The sequence below is a fragment of the Giraffa tippelskirchi genome, chromosome 1 (genome assembly GCF_054371585.1).
Source record: "Giraffa tippelskirchi isolate mGirTip1 chromosome 1, T2T-mGirTip1v1.2.pri, whole genome shotgun sequence".
NCBI classification, from domain to species: domain Eukaryota; kingdom Metazoa; phylum Chordata; class Mammalia; order Artiodactyla; family Giraffidae; genus Giraffa; species Giraffa tippelskirchi.
The window spans coordinates 145784471-145803844 of NC_137275.1; the positions used below are offsets into that span (position 1 = coordinate 145784471).

At 39.9% G+C, this 19374-nt stretch overlaps 1 protein-coding gene across 4 annotated transcripts in view; it reads right to left on the minus strand.

Moving 5' to 3' along the window:
* The window catches only part of ADAMTSL1 (ADAMTS like 1), a 479878-nt gene extending 460813 nt beyond the window's left edge, over positions 1-19065 (minus strand). For 2 of the 4 annotated variants that reach the window (XM_081499058.1, XM_081499079.1), the window contains exon 1: positions 18722-19065. In XM_081499058.1, the coding sequence (XP_081355184.1) occupies positions 18722-18784 (63 nt within the window). In that variant the 5' untranslated portion in view covers positions 18785-19065. Of the gene's footprint in view, positions 1-65; positions 190-18721 lie in introns of those variants that run through there. The other 2 variants (XM_081499072.1, XM_081499064.1) reach the window with 2 other exon arrangements.
* Positions 19066-19374: the final 309 nt, after the last annotated feature.

Sequence of the window (19374 nt, forward strand, 5' to 3'; positions counted from 1 at the left end):
GCCCAAGCCATCTATCCATACACACAAATCCAAACAACTGCCTGTACCCTATATCAATAATTTACTTTTATGATGTGTCTCCTTTCCATCCTTCCTTTTCCATTCCACTTGCTGGTGCCCTAAACTGGACTCTCCTTGCTATCAGCTATATAAGATACAATTCATACCTCAGTCTGCTTCTAGTCTGGCAGATCAGTTTAGAATTCTCTGTTTAGAATCTCTTTGCGCTTAGTCACTCAGTTGTATCCAACTCTTTGTGACCACATGGACTGTCGCCTGCCAGGCTCCTGTCTATAGAATTCTCCAGGCAAGAATACTGGAGTGGGTTGCCATGCCCTCCTCCAGGGGATCTTCCCAACCCAGGCATCGAACCCAAGTCTTCTGTATTGCAGGTGGATTCTTCACTGACTGAGCCACCAGGGAAGCCCTTAGAATCTCTTTATGGCGAATTAAATAAGTGGGGAGAACGGTGAATAAGAGTCAGTCAGTCATCTGAACAGAAATTAAACTTGGCTGTTTGAGGAAAGCTGGGAGATGTAAGACTGGATACTTAATCTATTACAGTGGCCATCCAGAAAAAACATACAGAAAAGTTTAGTTGACTAGTATAGGCAGAAGACTGATACCTTCAGAGTATCTGTTTTGTTTTATTTTGTCTCTTCATATGAGGCTCAGAAAGGTTCTAATTTCTATATTGTACAAAATGTGCATGGTTCCTATTTTCAAATAAAAAGTTTATGCATTCAAATGACTGATAGATTAGACTTCAGATTACACCACATCCTATTAACTGGAAGAGTTCCAGGCCTCTTTGTGCATGCTACCTAACATAATAAGAAAATTTGTCTTCTCATTATGCATCACAATCCTCCCTTTCTGTTTTTGTCTCTCTCTCACATACACACACATGTTGTTGTTCAGTCGCTCAGTTGTGTCCAACTCTTTGCGACGCCATGGACTACAGCACACCAGGCTTTCCTATCCATCACCAACTCCTGGAGTTGACTCAAAATCACATCCATTGAGTCAGAGATGTCATCCAACCATCTCGACCTCTGTTGTCCCCTTCTCCTCTTGCCTTCAATCTTTCCCAGAATCAGGGTCTTTTCTGAGTTGGCTCTTTGCATCAGGTGGCCAAAGCACGTTCACAATTTAAAAAGTGCATTCACATCAACTATATGAGTTGTTGGAACTGGTACAGGGTCTTTATTTTGGGCTCCTAAGCTGTCTTCTTTTTTTTTTTTTTTTTTTGAGGTGGAGAGGGTTCTGTATCTTTAACTAAGAGACAATCCCCTAACAGGTGAGAGGTGTTTAGAATGTTTTAAATATTCAATTGGATCAGTGGCTATCAATTGATTGCATATTCAAATCACCTGGGAGTTCAAGAAAAATTGCCATGTCTGGACCTGAACCCAGACCACCTGATGTGAATCTCTTGTGGCAGGGAGATAGAGGCTGCCCAGACATTTTTAGTTCCTAGTTCCTAGGGTGATTTGGTTGTAGGAGAGGGATAGAACCCTGAATTATAATCTTCCTGTATAAGCATTTACAAGTGAACTCACAGTTTGGATTTTTTGAACCAAACTTTCTCCTCGTTCTGTTTTATATTCCCTGGTTTCAACAGACTCCAGACCTCCTTTTGTTCATTAAAAAGAAATCCTAGCTTTCCTTCTCAGCCCCTTTCTTTGAGATTGCATGGGAGGACTCAAGTTACCAGGTAAAGCTGTCAGTGGCTTTGAATCCAGGAAAAGATAAAAGATCGGTTTCTCAAAAAGAGAAAACTTCGGCCTTGTAGGAAGGGAGTATTGATACCTTCTGATGTTTATTGGGCACTTGCTACATGTGTTAGGTATTGGCTAAGTAGGTTGCATGGCTCATTTGATTAAATGTCACAATAATCCTTTGAGGTGATGCTATTGTCGGTCCCTGTTTCACAGATACGGAAACTGAGACACAAGATAATAGAAAGGTTGCACTGGTGGAGCCAGGATTTGAGTCAAAGCAGGCAATTGGCCTCAAGAGTTCCTGTTCTCAACACTACACCAGTGAGTTTCACACTCATGTTTATCAGGACCACCTGTAGAGCTAAAAACACATAGAGGCCCAGGCCCACTGAAGGAGGAGTAGCCTGGGCCTTCCAAATTTTAACAAGTTCTCAGCTGATTCTGATATTGAGCAAAGATCAGCAGCCACTGCATTATACTAATACTATATTGCTTACAGATAAGAAAACTGAGGCACATTTAGATGAAGAAGAAAAGAGATCTTCGGTAAGAGGGCTTTGACCTCTTTACAGGATAGAAGGTGAGTTCAAGGTACAAACTCTCAGTGTCTCAGACTAGAACGCAAAGACAGGAGCCATCTGCCTGGGAGGACTGTGGACAGGAAGGGGGTGGGGTCTGTAATCCTGTTTCTGTAACTGAATCTCAAGCTTCACTCCCATCAATGAGATACAGGAAAGACCCTGGTACACTAAACCATTGATTCCAAGATGCCACAGATTGAAGTCACACTATTTTATGTACCACTAAGAAGGAAAAGACAAATCCATTAAGCTGTGACCTGCTGTCAAAAATAAGACGCAAAGTTTCTGAAATCAAAAAAAAATTGTGTTATCTTAGGATTGATGAAATACGGTACAAGTGGTGAACTCGAATAAACTTGGTGCTGAAACCATGGAAATCACTCAGCAAGTTGGGGAGGTTCCTGCTGACAGAGTCCAAATAACATAGTTCCAACAACAGGGAAGAGAGTCTGTGCTGCATATTTCAATATAATTTGTTTGCTATAAGAATTGAGTCCACGTACACTAAAAGCAGAGGAATTCATACCAGCATTTAGGTTTCAGTGCTCAGTTTTCGTATCTATAAAAGAGGTGGTAAGACATATCTGAGATGACATACAGAAACAAGTAGCACAGTACCTGGCACATAGGAAGACAATGAAAAATCACATTTTCCCCCTTTGCTAAGTAGGACAAGATTTCTATGCTGTTTGCATTCAAACTGGGGGAAAGAGGAAGGAACGTAAAAGTAGTAAATGTCAAAAATTAGAATTAAAGTCAGAAGGACCATATGATTTAAAACATAAATACGTGTTTGATGCTGTTCCAAAGCAAATTTACTTTATGAGGTGAGGCCAAGCTATAATCAATTCTGTACTAAGGCTGAGTAAATTGGAGACTATTCCTATTAGAAGAAGAAACGATATACCCACAGAATTCCAATGCCTGATGAAAAATCTGACACCTTAGAACTGGATTCATAAAACATAGAAAGAATATAATTATGTGACATTTAACTCACACTTTCTTTAATAAAACTCGTGGGGTTTTTTTTTTTCAGTCACATTACAAAATGATGAATTGATGAATTTCAGATATGGTTTGATTTTTTTTTTCTCTGAAGACTACAATTACTATTCCATCAGAGCAGTTAACTTAAATTTAGACCCTGAAAGTAGCATCTTTTACTGGAGTTTCCGTTGCTTTCAAAGGGAATTCCGCATGTGTTCCCTTTTAGATAATGTGGAGCGCTGCGAGAAAGGGAGAAGAGATATTTGCTGGCTTGCCATGGGAAGATTCATGGCTGCGACATGAATCTGAAGAGCTGAATGAGGCACCGTTTGGTGAGAAAATAGATAAATAACCACACACGGGACAACACTGCCATCTCGGATGACAATAATTACCCCAAAGTACAAAAATGACTCTCCATGATGACCTTTGTGTTAAACAAGGGCTTTCCAAGAAGTGCAGGAGTGCTCCTTGGAAACAGCCTCTATGTGTTTGGAAAGGTTCACTGAGAGTGAATAAAGGGTTAAGTCACAGCACTGTGGCAATTGCTTCAGAAAGGATGGACCTGAGTTCTCTTTCCTCAGAGAGTGACAGAAAGTTCTTCAGGTTTTAGAGAATGAGATGTTTGTTGCTCTGGAAGTCCTTTCATAATACAGGGAGAAAAAAAAAAAAATCTCTGACTGTAGGTCACAATTTTGAACAGGGAGGCCATGAATAAAATGATCCACTCCTTCACACATGCCTTCTGTATCGCAATGGAGCACCTACTCAGCGTCAGTCTACAGGCTGTCTGCTGAGCAGGGGCACCTAAACAGCCCAAGCATACAGCTGGTATTTTAAGAGCCTCTGAGTCCAGAGGACCACAGGGTTCTACTATACAGCTGGATCTTCCCCCCTCTTTTCCATCACTGGGGTTACTGCTGTCTTCGTGGCTTCTCACAAGTGGTGTCATAATCAAGTGGCCTTTCAGCCTCCATTTTCAGGGCCTCTCCACTGTGTGTGGCCAGCATAGCTGTCTTTCTAAAACACAATCCTGGGACAAAGCTCCTGGGCATGGCATGAAAGTCCCTGCAGGAGCCAGCTATGTTTCAGCCACTGGGATTCACTCACCGCTCCTTAGACTCAACTTTCTTTTTCCTTCCGCTGTGCCTCTGCCCATGCAGGTCCCTCTGCCTAATGCACCCTTCTCTCTCTTGTCTACCTGGTGAACTTCTATTGATCTCCTAAGACTTTCTTTAGTAGCTTTTTTGTTTTTATTTATTTGGCTGTATCTTGTGGCATGTGGGATCTTAGTTCCCTGAACAGAGATTGGACCTGCACCCCCTGCAATGGAAGCAGGAAGTCACTGAATCACCAGGCAAGTCCCATCCCACAACTCACTTTAAATGCCTTTTCTTTAAGTCACCCTCACTGATCCACTTCAAGTCAGAGTGATTTTCTGCCTAGCACAGAGCCTGGAGCATTACAGACTATAAATGCCAGCTCCCTTCTCCCATAGCATCTTTTATCCTCCACTCAGCCTCAGTCTGAGCTTTGTTTAGCATCTGTGAGCTTCCTGTGTCTCATTCGTCTCAGTGTTCCAAGGAAAGTGTCTGGCTTAGAGCAGGTCAGTCTAACAAAGTTTTTCACTGGCATGAAGAATAAGGAGAGCGATAAGGGCCCTGGTAAGATTTCCATAGAGCTAAATGTATTTAGTTTCTCTTCTGCAACTATATACTTGGAACGTTGGGCTTATTTGAATAACCTTTCATTTCTTCCACTGATGATGACACAAAATGGTATTGTTAGGACAAGAGTGAACTGTACCTGTGTTTGAAGCTGCACTCTGCCACTGCTAGCTGAGTGAGCTAAAGCAAGTTATATAACCTCTCTGTGCCTCAGTTTCCTCATCTGCAAAATGGGAAGAGTAACCGTAGTGACATCCTAATGTTGTTATGACAATTAGATAATTTAATATATGTAAAGTACATCTCACACTAAAGCAAGCATTCTCTGTAGTAGTAACTATTATTATTTCACTTATGAAATTTAGCTGCTAGAACTTTGTTTTATTAATGTCCTTACTTAATTGAATCCAAACATTAGAAACTTTATTTTCCATATTTCCTGCCTACCATATTTCCAAACATAATTTTATTTCCTTTTGAAATTTTAATGTCCTATGACATCCACAATCTAGAAATCAGTTCTTTCAATTATCTAGACCTCTAAAATGGACACAGAGGACTGGGTTTGAGTCCCAGCACCGTCAAATTGAAGTTACCAGTTAGCAGACAACCAGGGACAAGAAGACCCATCTTGGATTAAGGCAGGTTGCGGCTGGTCATAGGGACATGGCAGTTCAGTTCAGTTCAGTCATTTAGCGGTGTCCAACTGTTTGCGACCCCATAGACTGCAGCATGCCAGGCTTTCCTGTCCATCAACTCTCAGAGCTTACTCAAATTCATGTCCATCGAGTCAGTGATGCCATCCAACCATCTCATCCTCTGTCATCCCCTTCTCCTCCCACCTTCAATCTTTCCCAGCATCAGGGTCTTTTCCAATGAGTCAGTTCTTTGCATCAGGTGGCTAAAGTACTGGAGTTTCAGCTTCAGCATCAGCCCTTCCAATGAATATTCAGGAATGATTTCCTTTAGGATGGACTGGTTGGATCTCCCTGCAGTCCCAAGGGACTCTCAAGAGTCTTCTCCAACACCACAGTTCAAAAGCATCAATTCATTGGCGCTCGGCTTTCCTTATATTCCAACTCTCACATCCATACATGACTACTGGAAAAACCATAGCTTTGACTAGATGGACCTTTGTTGGCAAAGTAATGTCTCTGCTGTCCAGGTTGGTCATAGCTTTTCTTCCAAAGAGCAAGCGTTTTTTAATTTCATGACTGCTGTCACCATCTGCAGTGATTTTGGAGCCCCCCAAAATGGTCTCTCACTATTTCCTTTGTTTCCCTATCTATTTGCCATGAAGTGATGGGACTGTATGCCATAATCTTAGTTTTCTGAATGTTGAGCTTTAAGCCAACTTTTTCACTCTCCTCTCTCACTTTCATCAAGAGGTTCTTTAGTTCTTCTTCCCTTTCTGCCATAAGGGTGGTGTCATCTGCATATCTGAGGTTATTGATATTTTTCCTGGCAATCTTGATTATAGCTTGTGCTTCATCCAGCCCGGCATTTTGCATGATGTACTCTGCATATAAGTTAAATAAGCAGGGTGACTGTACTCCTTTCCCAATTTGGAACCAGCCTGTTGTTCCATGTCCAGTTCTAACTGTTGCTTCTTGACCTGCATACGGCTTTCTCAGAAGGCAGGTCAGGTGGTCTGGAATTCCCATCTCTTGAAGAATTTTCCACAGTTTGTGGTGATCTACACAGTCAAAGGCTTTGGCATAGTCAATAAAGCAGAAATAGATGTTTTTCTGGAATTCTCTTGCTTTCTCGATGATCCAGTGGATGTTGGCAATTTGATCTCTGGTTCCTCTGCCTTTTCTCAATCCAGCTTGAACATCTGGAATTTCATGGTTCGTGTACCATTGAAGCCTAGCTTGGAGGATTTTGAGCATTAATTTGCTAGCGTGTAAGATGAATGCAGTTGTGCAGTAGTTGAACATTTTTTGGCATTGCCTTTCTTTGGGATTGGAATGAAAACTGACCTTTTCCAGTCCTATGGCCACTGCTGAGTTTTCCAAATTTGCTAGCATATTGAGTGCAGCACTTTCACAGCATCATCTTTTAGGATTTGAAATAGCTCAACTGGAATGCCATCACCTCCACTAGCTTTGTTCGTAGTGATGCTTCCTAAGGCCCACTTGACTTCACATTCCAGGATGTCTGGCTCTAGGTGAGTGATCACACCATAGTGATTATCTGGGTCATGAAGATCATTTTTGTACAGTTCTTCTGTGTATTCTTGACAGCTCTTCTTAATATCTTCTGCTTCTGTTAGGTCTATACCATTTCTGTTCTTTATTCTGCCTATTTTTGCATGAAATGTTCCCTTGGTATCTCTAATTGTCTTGAATAGGTCTCTAGCCTTTCCCATTCTTCTGTTTTCCTCTATTTCTTTGCATTGATCACTGAGGAAGGCTTTCTTACCTCTCCTTGTTATTCTTTGGAACTCTGCATTCAAATGGGACTATCTTTCCTTTTCTGCTTTGCTTTTCACTTTTAAGCCCTCCTCAGACAACCATTTTGCCTTCTTTTTTTTTCATTTCTTTTTCTTGGAGGTGGTCTTGATCTCTGCCTCCTGTACAATGTCACGAACCTTTGTCCATAGTTCTTCAGGCACTCTATCAGATCTAATCCCTTGAATCTATTTGTCACTTCCACTGTATAATCATAAGAGATTTGATTATATTTGTATTCAGGTCATACCTGAATGGTTTAGTGGTTTTCCCTACTTTCTTCAATTTAAGTTTGAATTTGGCAATTAGGAGTTCATGATGTGAGCTACAGTCAGCTCCCAGTCTTGGCAGAGGTACTAGAAAATCAGAACCCCTACTAACAGAGAGCGGAGAACATGCTGGGTGGTCACCAGGTGATGTTCAAAGATTTCTAAAGGTCTTTCACACTAATGGTTTCCACAGAGCAAGTTAAACCTTTTGAGGAAAGAAGCCTATTGTCATTAGCACTCTATATGCTGTGATTGGCCTTTTATTCACTTGAATGATGGGCTGGTATAAAGGTTTCCCTCCTTAAGCATATTTCTAAAATGGAAAAGACAGGTGTTTATGGATCACATAAACAAAGTCATACATTCATTAAGTTCTGGTTTCAGTATGACTGAAAAAGAGGATCGCAGCAAAAAAAAAGGCGGGCGCAGAAGGCACAACTCAAAAAGTGATCTTAAATACACATTTTTAGAGTTTTAGAGTTTTTTTAACACATTCTTCTTGGAATCACTATAAATAATGAATTGATGTGTCTATTTCTTTAGGCAGAGACTTCCTTACATCAGCAATAGTTAAATATACAGTTTAAAGAAAATAACACCATGACGGCAACATAAAACCAATGGAATGTACTGGCCAATTAATTCCTGTCCTCCTTCCCAATCTCAAATCCTTTCTGATATTACATGTAAGTAGACCCATCTTTAGAACCATGTCTGTTTTGTTCAAGACAATACACCCTGTGCCCAGCACAGTGCCTGATACACAGTAGGCTCTCAATGAATATAGTATTTTTGCACTGAGGGATGGGAAGGAAGCTAAAACTTCTTGGAGACCTACTATGTGCAAGGTCCCCCAGGAAGTTATTTTCACATATACATCACCATTGTGTATTTCACATTCACATTGTTCATTAATATGAAAAAAAAAAAGAGAAATGAATCTTATTGATATTGGGTTGGCCAAAAAGTTCATTTGGGTTTTCTGTGAGATGATATGGAAAAACCTGAATGAAATTTTTGGCCAACCCAGTATGTTGTACAACTAGGGCAAGAAATAAACTTCAGTCCCCTCTTCTCACCAGGTCACCCCAACACATATAAACCAACAATAATCCTTGAGTTTTCACTCAAAATGATTTTCCATCAGCTTGATGGCTTCCTTGGCTTCTACTGCACCTCACATCTACTGAGGTGACATTTCAACACCTCAACTTCTCTACCCAGGCTGGCTCAGCTGACCCATATGAAGGTCATCTAACATCATACAGTATAATAGAGAGTGACCTCTTTCTCAAAGGAGTATGGACTCAAAGGAAAGAGATCCAGATTTCAGGCTCTGGATTCTACCTACTAGGTCTTCCTGGCAAATAAGTCTCCAATCTGTTTGCAAATATTTATATTTTAAATTCAATTCTATGAAATCAAAGGGCTGGAACAGGTGATTAACTCATTTATTCAAACAGCAAACTCATACTGAACATCTTGTATGTGTCAAACTCTTTGTCTCACACTAGGGATATAAAGATATCCAAGACATAATAAAACCAAAGTCCTGAAGAGATCCCAGTCAACTGAGGTCAAATTTTATGCTACCTCAAAAATTCTTTTTAACTTGAAAACACAATAAGTCTATGTCTTGGGAATCCAAATGTCAGTTAAATTCACTCTGTAACAGTAATTTCAAAGCATGTTTGTTATCTTAGACTGGGCACAAGCCCCAAAGTAAAAGTAAAAATATATGTGGTACCTAGTCTCAATGCCAATTGGTTATAATAACTAGAATGAAAAAAAAAAAAAAGAAAACCAGACTATTTCTAAAAAAGCTTTCCTCTAAATCTCACTTCAGCATCTGAACAGTAGGAGTTCTTATTGTTTCCATTACCCTTTTTCACTTCTTTCTATCGATGAAGTACAATGTTTGAACAACACCCTGGTAGACTTCAAATGACGGTGTAGACTGAGAAATCAGACACCCTACCATAACTTACTAAGGCAACAAAGTGAGGTATATTTATTTTATTGGACAGTTTGAATTTATTATAGGTTGCTTATAATTTCCTGTCTCATTTCGTTAGCGCTCTTGGGATTTATGCCAGGATGTCTTAGGTTATCGCACTCCTTCCCTCCATTGTTGCAACACTTATGCCAAGAGACTGACTTGACTTAGAGAAAGTCCCTGGACGAAAATTGAAGGAGAAAATACCCAAAGGTTTAGTTGGAGAATGGCAGAAGCTTTGGGAAAAAATCTGAAAAAGCAATGAAGATGAAAATGGAAACTCTGTGAAAATTAATGTAGTGTAGAATTGGCAAACATACCACTTATTTCTTTAAACAAATAGAAGAAAGAACCCGCTTATGAGGGTGCACCCAAATAATTCACAGGTGGTGAAACTATTAGAGTCCTGCAATTTCTTGCCTCAGAAGTGGAATAAATCTTCAGAATTATAAATGGCATATGCTCACACGTGACTTCTCTGCTATTCCCTTTCTCTGAACTATCCACTCCTCCCTTCCATGCATGAGGCCTTTTGGATTTTGTTGTAATCACCTTATTTTAATAGGAACGTTAGATAAAAATCTAGTGAGGTAGGGAGATGCAACCTACTACACTAATTGCACTTACCGAAATGTAACTCCAAATGGAATATGCTTATTTTTGCCTGGATTTTGGTTACTATAAAGTAAGCAAATGGAGTGGAAACTACATAAGAATGAAGTCTGTCATCATGATGCCCCAATGATAGTGAGCAGATGACAACTCTTTAGATATTGGTCACACTTCAGTTCAATTCAGTCGCTCAGTCGTGTCCAACTCTTTGCGACCCCATGAACCGCAGCATGCCAGGCCTCCCTGTCCATCACCAACTCCCAGAGTCCACCCAAACCCATGTCCATTGAGTCGGTGATGACATCTAACCATCTCATCCTCTGTCGTCCCCTTCTCCTCCTGCCCTTAATTATTGATAATTTTCACAATGATAAAAGTTTACTTTGAGAAATTTTTTTCCTGAGGAATTTATCTTAACTAAGACACTATTATGTGTGTACTGCTACACAAGTACATATTCTGAACTGCAGAAATTGGACAAAAATTTGTGATGTTTGAAGTCAAATACTGACTGATAATATCCATAAGATAATATGTTGATAATCTGTGGGAAGCCATTCACATCTAAGATAATACATTGATAATCTGTGGGAAGTCATAATTCACATTTACCCAGATGAGGGGATTAAACAGCCAGTGTCTAAGAAGGGAGAGGAGTGCAAAATGAACCATCTTGTGGGGTAACTGAAAATCATTATATCCATAACAAAGCTATTGCTTACAGAAGAGTTTTTTGAAAAAAAAAAAAAAAACTCTGACAACAGAATGTCCAACACACTACCAAGCTCCTCATTACAAGGACTGCCTTAAACTATCTTCCATGGAACCTGGCTCTGTGTTGGGCATATAGCTGATGATAGATAAGTGATTTTCACATGAACGAAAGTAACCAACTGAAGTTTTATAGTACTTTGGAGATGACAAAAACACTTCATCCAATGCTCTGTTTTCCTCTCACGGTGTCCTAGAGAGTTAGGTGGGATGGACTGTTTCATGACACTTGGACACTTTCTAGAAAAATGTATCAAAGTAGGTTGAGACTAGGTGTACTCAAGAAGTGTGTTTCACTTTACGTTACCGTGTGAAACGTGTGTGTGTGTGAGGCTGTTCCCCTTTCCGTCCTGTCTACTCCTTTATTTTCTGACATCTCTCTTTGGAGCTACATGAGTTGTGCCTCAGTCTTTGCCTTCCCCTTGCATCTGTGAGGTTCGGTGTTCTTGGTCAGGTTGTATGATCCTGTTCAGTTCCATGAGATTACAGCTGTTTACCACAGTCGTGCCTTCCCCTCGCCCCTTATTTCTTACTGCTCAATTCGCTCCTGTTTGAAGAAGGACATGGAGGACTTTCCTGGTGGTCCAGTGGTTGGGAGTCTACCTGCCAGTGAAAGGGACACAGGTTCGACCTCTGCTCTGGAAAGACCCCACACACTATGGAGCAACAAAGCCCATGAGCCACAACTACTGAGCCTGTGTTTGAGAGCCTGTGTGCTGCAACTACTGAAGCCTGAATGCCACAACTACTGAACCCGTGCACCCTAGAGCTTGTGCTCCACAGCAAGAGAAGTCACCACAATGAGAAGCCCACATACTGTAACAAAAGTAACCCCCACTTGCCGCAACTAGAGAAAGCCCACAGGAAGCAAGAGAGATCCAATGCAGCCAAAAATAATTAACTAAAGAAAAGAGACACCCATTTTCCTATTTTACCATATACCCTCAAGTATTTTAGAGCACTCTAAGTATGTAATAAGTCACAAACCACACAGACTAAACCACTGTCAGGTGACATGGCATCTCCTTATTTTAATTTTCCCATATAAAAAAAATGGAAAGTGATATTAGTACTATTTGTAAGCATGCATGCCATCTAAATATAAAGCATATGGTATTTAAGAAGGTTATCAGTATAACAAACAACACATTCCCCCAAATCTCAGTGTTTAAAACCAAAGGTTTATTGTTTGCTCAAGGTTAAATGAACATTCACAAATGCAGTTCTGTGAGAGTGGCACTCTAGGGCTCTGCCACATGTAGTCATCCAGGGATGAGGCCTTACATTTGGTGCCTTACTGTTTTCTAGAGTATTGAAGTTTTTGCTTGATTCTATGCATCCAGCACGTATATAAAGAGAGTTCCTACTTATTTGGAGGATTACGTGGATGACATCAGGCCGAGAAGTGCCATATATCACTTCGAATGACATTCCATTGACTAGAACTCAATCACGATAGAACAACTAATAACAGACAAAGCTGGGAAAGAAAGTTTATCTTTGTGCCCAGCGGTAAAAAGAAATGAATTTTGGTGATTCCATAATATTATCTCCGCTACAATGAGCAATTATAACTACCTTCTGGTTTTAGAAAACTGTGGCTAATGTGTCATTTTTTTCCTTGAGAACTAAATGCATTACAAAAAGATACGAAAGGTGCAAATTTCATTCTAACAACACTAAAAAGGACTGACATTCAATTGTTTTCCATTGTGTGAAGAGAAAGAAAGCAAAATATTTAACTTCTCTTTTGAATGTATTAAGTTTATTGATTTGGTCTTACTAAAACCAGAATTGATGAAATTCCTCCCATGTGAAATGGATGTTCACATGTTCCCCTTGCTACTTGTCCTGTATCCTTTTCTCATATTTTCTTACCAAATTATTCTTATTTATCCATTTACTCACTCATTAAACAACATTTACTGAGACCAGGTATTCTGATAAAGGCAGGAGGAACAAGTCACTTCTGCTGTCATCCACAACTCTGTTGATGAAGATGGGAACATAAGTACAATATAAGAAGTCAGTGACAGAAACGAATATAAGGAAGCACAAGACTAGAGGAAATTACATTTTAAAATACTATTGAGAATACAATGAATTACGTATGACTCTGACAAACAATTACTAAATGCTGACTATACATTGATGGAATTTAGGGTGGGGTAGTCAAACAAAAAATAGAGAGGCTGGGATGAATCGAGAGAGTAGCACTGATATATATACACCACCCCATATACAGTAGATAGCTAATGGGAAGCTCCTATAAAGCGCAAGAAGCTCAGCTCACCTCTCTCTAGAGCAATGGGATGAGGGGATGTGGGAGGGAGGCTCAAGGGGGAGAGGATATATATAAAAAAAAAAAAATATATATATATATATATATATATACATACTGCTACTGCTAAGTCACCTCAGTTGTGTCCGACTCTGTGTGACCCTACCAGGCCTTGATGGCAGCCTACCAGGCTCCGCCATCCCTGGGATTCTCCAGGCAAGAACACTGGAGTGGGTTGCCATTTCCTTCTCCAATATATATATACACGCACATACTTATGGCTGATTTGCATTGTTGTACAGCAGAAACCAACACAATATTATAAAGCAATCGTCCTCCAATTAAAAAAAATACTTGAGAGGAACACTGGAATCTTCAACTTTAAAAAGAAATTATGGTTTTTCTTCAAATGAAGATTACAGGGGTTTCTGAGATAAGATATATTTCTATGACTAGAAGAGAGACTTTTAACGAGTATAGGAAAATATTCTAATTGATTTATAAATACTGAGCTTCTGGAAATACAACAAACAAAAAGACAGAGGTCACTGTTGGCTGCAGACTACTACTATTGAGACATCTTCTTGACATGGCCAGAAGACTGCTCGACATGCTGGGTGCTCCCAGGAAAGTCCCTGGGAGAAGAAACCAGAACAGTTAAGCTTTATTCGATGTAGTTTTTCATCTTGAAGTCCGGGAATTGGGGAGATTTAGTCATTTATTTTTGAGCTCATGGAAAGAAGGGGTTGATAGCAACAGCTTACCCAGTTAACAGGCCGGCTCCCCACACAGCTGTGCTGGCCTATTTCAATTAGATCCTTTCGGACTTACATCACCTCTGCTATGCCTAAGCATAGTCCTAAGCCGCTCATGAGCTTGTCCTGCCAATCAAGCCAAAATTCAACCACGTGGTATGGCTTTTATGATGCTAACAGAAGATGACATGAACTTGTCTCATTCTGGTGAAAACACAAAGTTTGAAACCAGCTCTCTAGATGAAGAAACAGTACAAACAGCAAGACTCTCAAACTGGAGTTAGACACATTTTCCTGTGATTATCTCAACATGATTCACCAGTAGGTTATAGTCAAGGAATGCTCTCACTCAAGAAAACACTATGGTCCTCCAGCTATGAAGAGGTTACTTCCGAGTCACTCTACTCAGGAGATCGCAAGAAACAATAGAACACGCACAATGAGAGAAGGGCAGAATGAAGCTTATTTCCAGTGAGACCTGGAACCTGAAATAGACAAATTAAAAGCAGAGCTCTCACTTCACCAAAGAAACTGGACAACATATATGAAGTTGGGAAACCCTGAATATATTGAGAATTAGGGAAAACTGTATAAGTCTCTTTTGCATCCTTTGCTCTCTGAATTTAGTTCACAAACAGTTATGATGCCTGTACTAGCCAAGATATTCCAGTAGGTACTGTAGGAGATGCAGAAATTCACAGGACACTGCATTTTTTTTCTGAAAGAGTTTAAAATTGTATTTTGATTAAGCCATAATAAAGGGGAGAACCAAAATAGCAGACCATGTCTCATGCAAACATAAATCCTGTGCAAAATGCGCCAACAAAATGGGCTTAAAAATGAGAAGCAAGAACAGGGGTTATCTACACTTCACTGATTAAAACTACACATACCCTGATTTTAATTTTGTTTTAAAGATATAAGAATGAACTCTGTATACTCCTAAGTTTGAGTAATTGCCTCTCCCATGGTCTGCTAGAGATTCGCTTTCCGTTTTATCCACACATATATGTAAAGAGGAATCAACATATAGGTAAAGAGTATTTAACACCCCTATGAATGCACAAATACATTTATTTATTCATTCTCTCTCTTTCAAAAGTCTTTAAAATATCCACAGTCTTTCAAAGAAAACCTTGCCTGGAGTAAAAGGATTCTTTTTAGTTCACTAGTGACTACTTTTGGACACATTTCCCTCAACTTATATGAAGCTCTAAAACTGGTTCGCGTGAAAATAATAATGGAGACTGGAAAGTGGTTCTGAAACAGACTGAAATGCTATAACAGGAGAAAACAAAAATGAAGCTGACCATGTCTAGATAAGACACGACTAAAAGTATGAAGTAAATAATGTTTAAAGAAACGCCTTGTTACATTCTCCAGGTTACTTGAAATATCCTCAAGTTTGATTTAAGGACAATGTAGGCATCAGAGTAAGAAATAGATGTAAATAGTTATAGAAAGGTGCTTGTGCATGCATGCACACACACATACACACACTTTATTGGAGCAGGCCACAGTCTGCTATAAATAAGGGACTTAACATTCATTCCACAAACTAATGGTGCTATCGCCATCCAAGATAGATCCACTTAGATAATAGTGGAGGAGAGTGCCAGACCGACTGAAGGGAATGGGCTATTGTGTTTGACTAGTTTCCATGTATAAATTAGTACAGAGAAAAAAAAGAAATTCAACAGAAAAACACATGTACTTTATTATAATTCTGAGTGTTACCCTTGCAACTCCCACAATAGCAGGCGAAGCAGCTTAAAACCACTTAAAAGAAACAAAAAGCAAATGCAAATTTGATTAAATGCCTTTCTGACAAGAAGAGATTTGACTTCAAGTTTGGATGGACACATATGTCAATGGCCAGTCATGGTTTTCCCCCACATTCCTTTTGAGCTAAACAATTGGGACAAAAGAGGGAGCTGGGAAAATGGGAGCAGCGTGGGGAGATGGGGAGCGTGGGGTTTTGTGGCTTAATTTGACCTGAATGTCAGAATAAAATCTCTTGCCCAGCACTACTGTCCTACTGTGTGCAGAGTAAAATAGCAGTCTATGATGTCTGAGCTTTGCACGCAAACGTGGGTGGTAACCAAAAATAGATATAAAAGACACAGGGGCTTCATTGTGTTTTGAAGTAGAAGCTGGGCTTTGCCACTAAACAGACTATTTTCCATTAAGTAAAAAGTGAGCTTTAAAAATTGCTTCAATTAATTCTAAGATTAGACAGACTCTTAAAATGTATCAAACAATTATAAGAAAAATAAGCCACCCGGTTCCATATCTAGATCCTGATTGAAGGTTGAGCTTAAAATGTCACACTTCCGGTTCAACTACTGATCACGTTCCAGGTCACTTTCTCTCGGGCCAATAACTTACTACATGGGACAGTGAATGAGCAAGTGTGACAAGTGCCCACAATGTTGCACACATCTTTAGTGGCCAAGATGAAGCAAAAAGCCAAATATCTCCAATAAAGACTAGAGACCAACCCATGCCATTGTTTCCATCACTACTAAACATTCTGTGACCATAGTACAAACCAAACAAGTGATTTTCTCTCCATTATTTCCCCTTTGAGTTCAAATATAAGCTTGCTTCCTTATCTGCAGAATGGGTTTAATAATGCCTTATTTGCAAGATTATTGTGAGAATTCACTGCAATGTTTTTTAAACAACTGACCTTGTGTTTGACACATTCAGACACACAATATATGGCAGGTACTACTAACACTGTTACTCTGTACAGGGATATATCTTGGCACTCACCAGACAGTTCTTTCTTTTCTGGCCTAACTTTCAGAATCCCAATTGGTTTAAATATAGGCATAAAACAAGCCTGGGTTTTATTTCCTTTTATCCTCACAGTATAATTGTAATTTAAACCAAAGATGTTTTATGCTTCAAATCTGAAGTAAGCAAACACTCCTTTTTACCATGTAAGTGTCATTATATGCTCAAACACATATATGAATATTAAAAATACCAAAGAGAAATATACTGCACTTACCAAGTGGGCAGTGAAAACAATCTATTCCTGAATGGGCAAGTTTTTCCAAAGTATAATGAGATCATACTTCTATACGAAGATATCAAAAAAGTACTGTGTACTGGTAATTTTGCTTCATGATGTAATTAAATGGGAAAATAACCCATGCTTTCAAAAAATCACAAAGAAGGAAAGACGAGGCAAACTAATGGTGTGTATATAAGTAACACGTCCCATATGGAAAAAATGAGACACCTTTCATAAATTGCTTGCCCCACTAGTCATAAAGCACACCTAAACATTCTGCTTTTTATATTCCTCAGAACAGCCCAAAACTTACAGTCCATTCATGCTTAAAATTCAGTTTGCCTTTAAATTTCTATGAGCACTTAAAATAATATTTCTGTATTTACAGCTTTTGCAACGTAGCATTATGACTTCTTGGCTATAATGGTGCAAATAGAAGCGGGAATGTTAACATATTTAATCACTGTCTGATGAGCTGATGAGCCTTCCTGGAGTTCTAAAATTTATGCTAAATAGCTTGCTTCCCTCCTTCAAAATTACTGTGCAGATCAAATTTTTCAGAGTCTAATCAGAACAAACATTCCTTCATCTTTGATGAATCAATGTGACCTATACGTGCAGTGCGTTACAATTTCCCCCTTTTCCCTTCTTGCCTGGTTACCTTCTGAGGAAGGGCTGGCTCTCCAGAAGTGTGACAGGGAGAGCTATAATCACGTTTGTTTGGACTCGGTGTGTGCAAATTTTGGAATCAAACCTTCAGATGAGGTTTACAAAGCTGCCTGCCCAGAACACTCTGGTTTAAAAAAATGTGCAATGCTATTAATATTTTGAGTGTAGATTTTTTTTGGACAGTAAAGGTTCATTTTCTGCCCATAAAACCAAGTATGAGTCACAACGGAACATTTACTTCGAGTCAAAAATGCAGTGTGTGCTGACGTTCCAGAGCAGAGCATCTTATCACTGTGACTATGGAAAGCAGCCGAACCTAAAGTCAGCATTTTCTTCTTCAAAAGAAGATCTGAGATCAAAGACCATAATCCTCAATTCATAAATACTAGCATTAACTTGTATCCATAGATGACTTGCCATAATTATGAACTATAATCTGGGTTGGCCATAGAGAGGCTTTCATTCCCTCTTTTACCTGGTTCCCTAGCACATGTGCACAGAGGAAGGAGGACTCATAAAAGGCAGTGGGGGAAAGCCCCTCACAGCCCATCCTTCAAAAAAATTACAGGAACACCACAGTGAATGAGTTGGATTTCAGGACGTCTGTTACCTAAATTCCAAGCATGCACACCACCATTTATACAGCCCTCAGCACACAAACTCCATGCAGTAGATTCCAAAGTTTAAGTCTCAGTATCCTATATACCTCTAGCTAATCCCACACAGTCTTGTAGACTTTATTTTGTTTGGGAAGTTGGGGTTAGCTTTCTGAAAAAAGTTTTTATTTTTTTTTAAAGCCATGTAAATTACTTTACCTGGCGTTTGAAGAGAAAGATACAGTCACACACACTCATACAAGTCCACACCACCCCAACAGCACCCAGACTAAATGGCCACTAAGGATGTATTGAAACGAAAAGGCATTTACCAGGAGCAGGAAAGCCAGCAAGAGGAACGGTGTGCCAGGAGTTGCCCGACGGCAGCATTCCATGCTTGGATTCTTGCCGGAATCCGAATCGGACACTGAATAAGCTGCAAAGTGCTCCTCTGCTTGCTGTCACATCCAGGACTGGTGCTCACACTCCAGCCCTGCCTATCAGCTTCCATCAGACCCGCTCACATTTCCTGACCAAGGGGTGGGTGGGTGGGTGGATGGGTGGGGGGTAAGCTGAATAGAATCTCTCTCGGAGCAGGCAGCCAGCCAATCAGGCTCCTGCTAATCAGACATGCTGAATAACAAAGCCGAGGGGACAGAGAAAATGTAACAGTGCGAGCGAGAAAGGGTGGTGGAGGGGAAAGGGCGAAAAAGAAAGGAGCGCGGAGGAGCCCGAGGCAGAGCCAGGAGGGAAATACAAAAGATGCGGACTTGCGAAAGACGAAGCAGAGCCCGGTGCTCTGAACTAACTTGGTTAGTCCTTTGTGAGATACTGTAAGATACGTTTGTTGCTGTTTGCTATTTGCCTGTGAGAGTGCCTGTGCTTTGTAAAGTACAGTAGCTCTCTGTGACTTTGTATTGTTCCATTCAGGATAGAAACTTAATCCCTGTCAATATATAACATATGCCATAAAGGGAAAGAACCA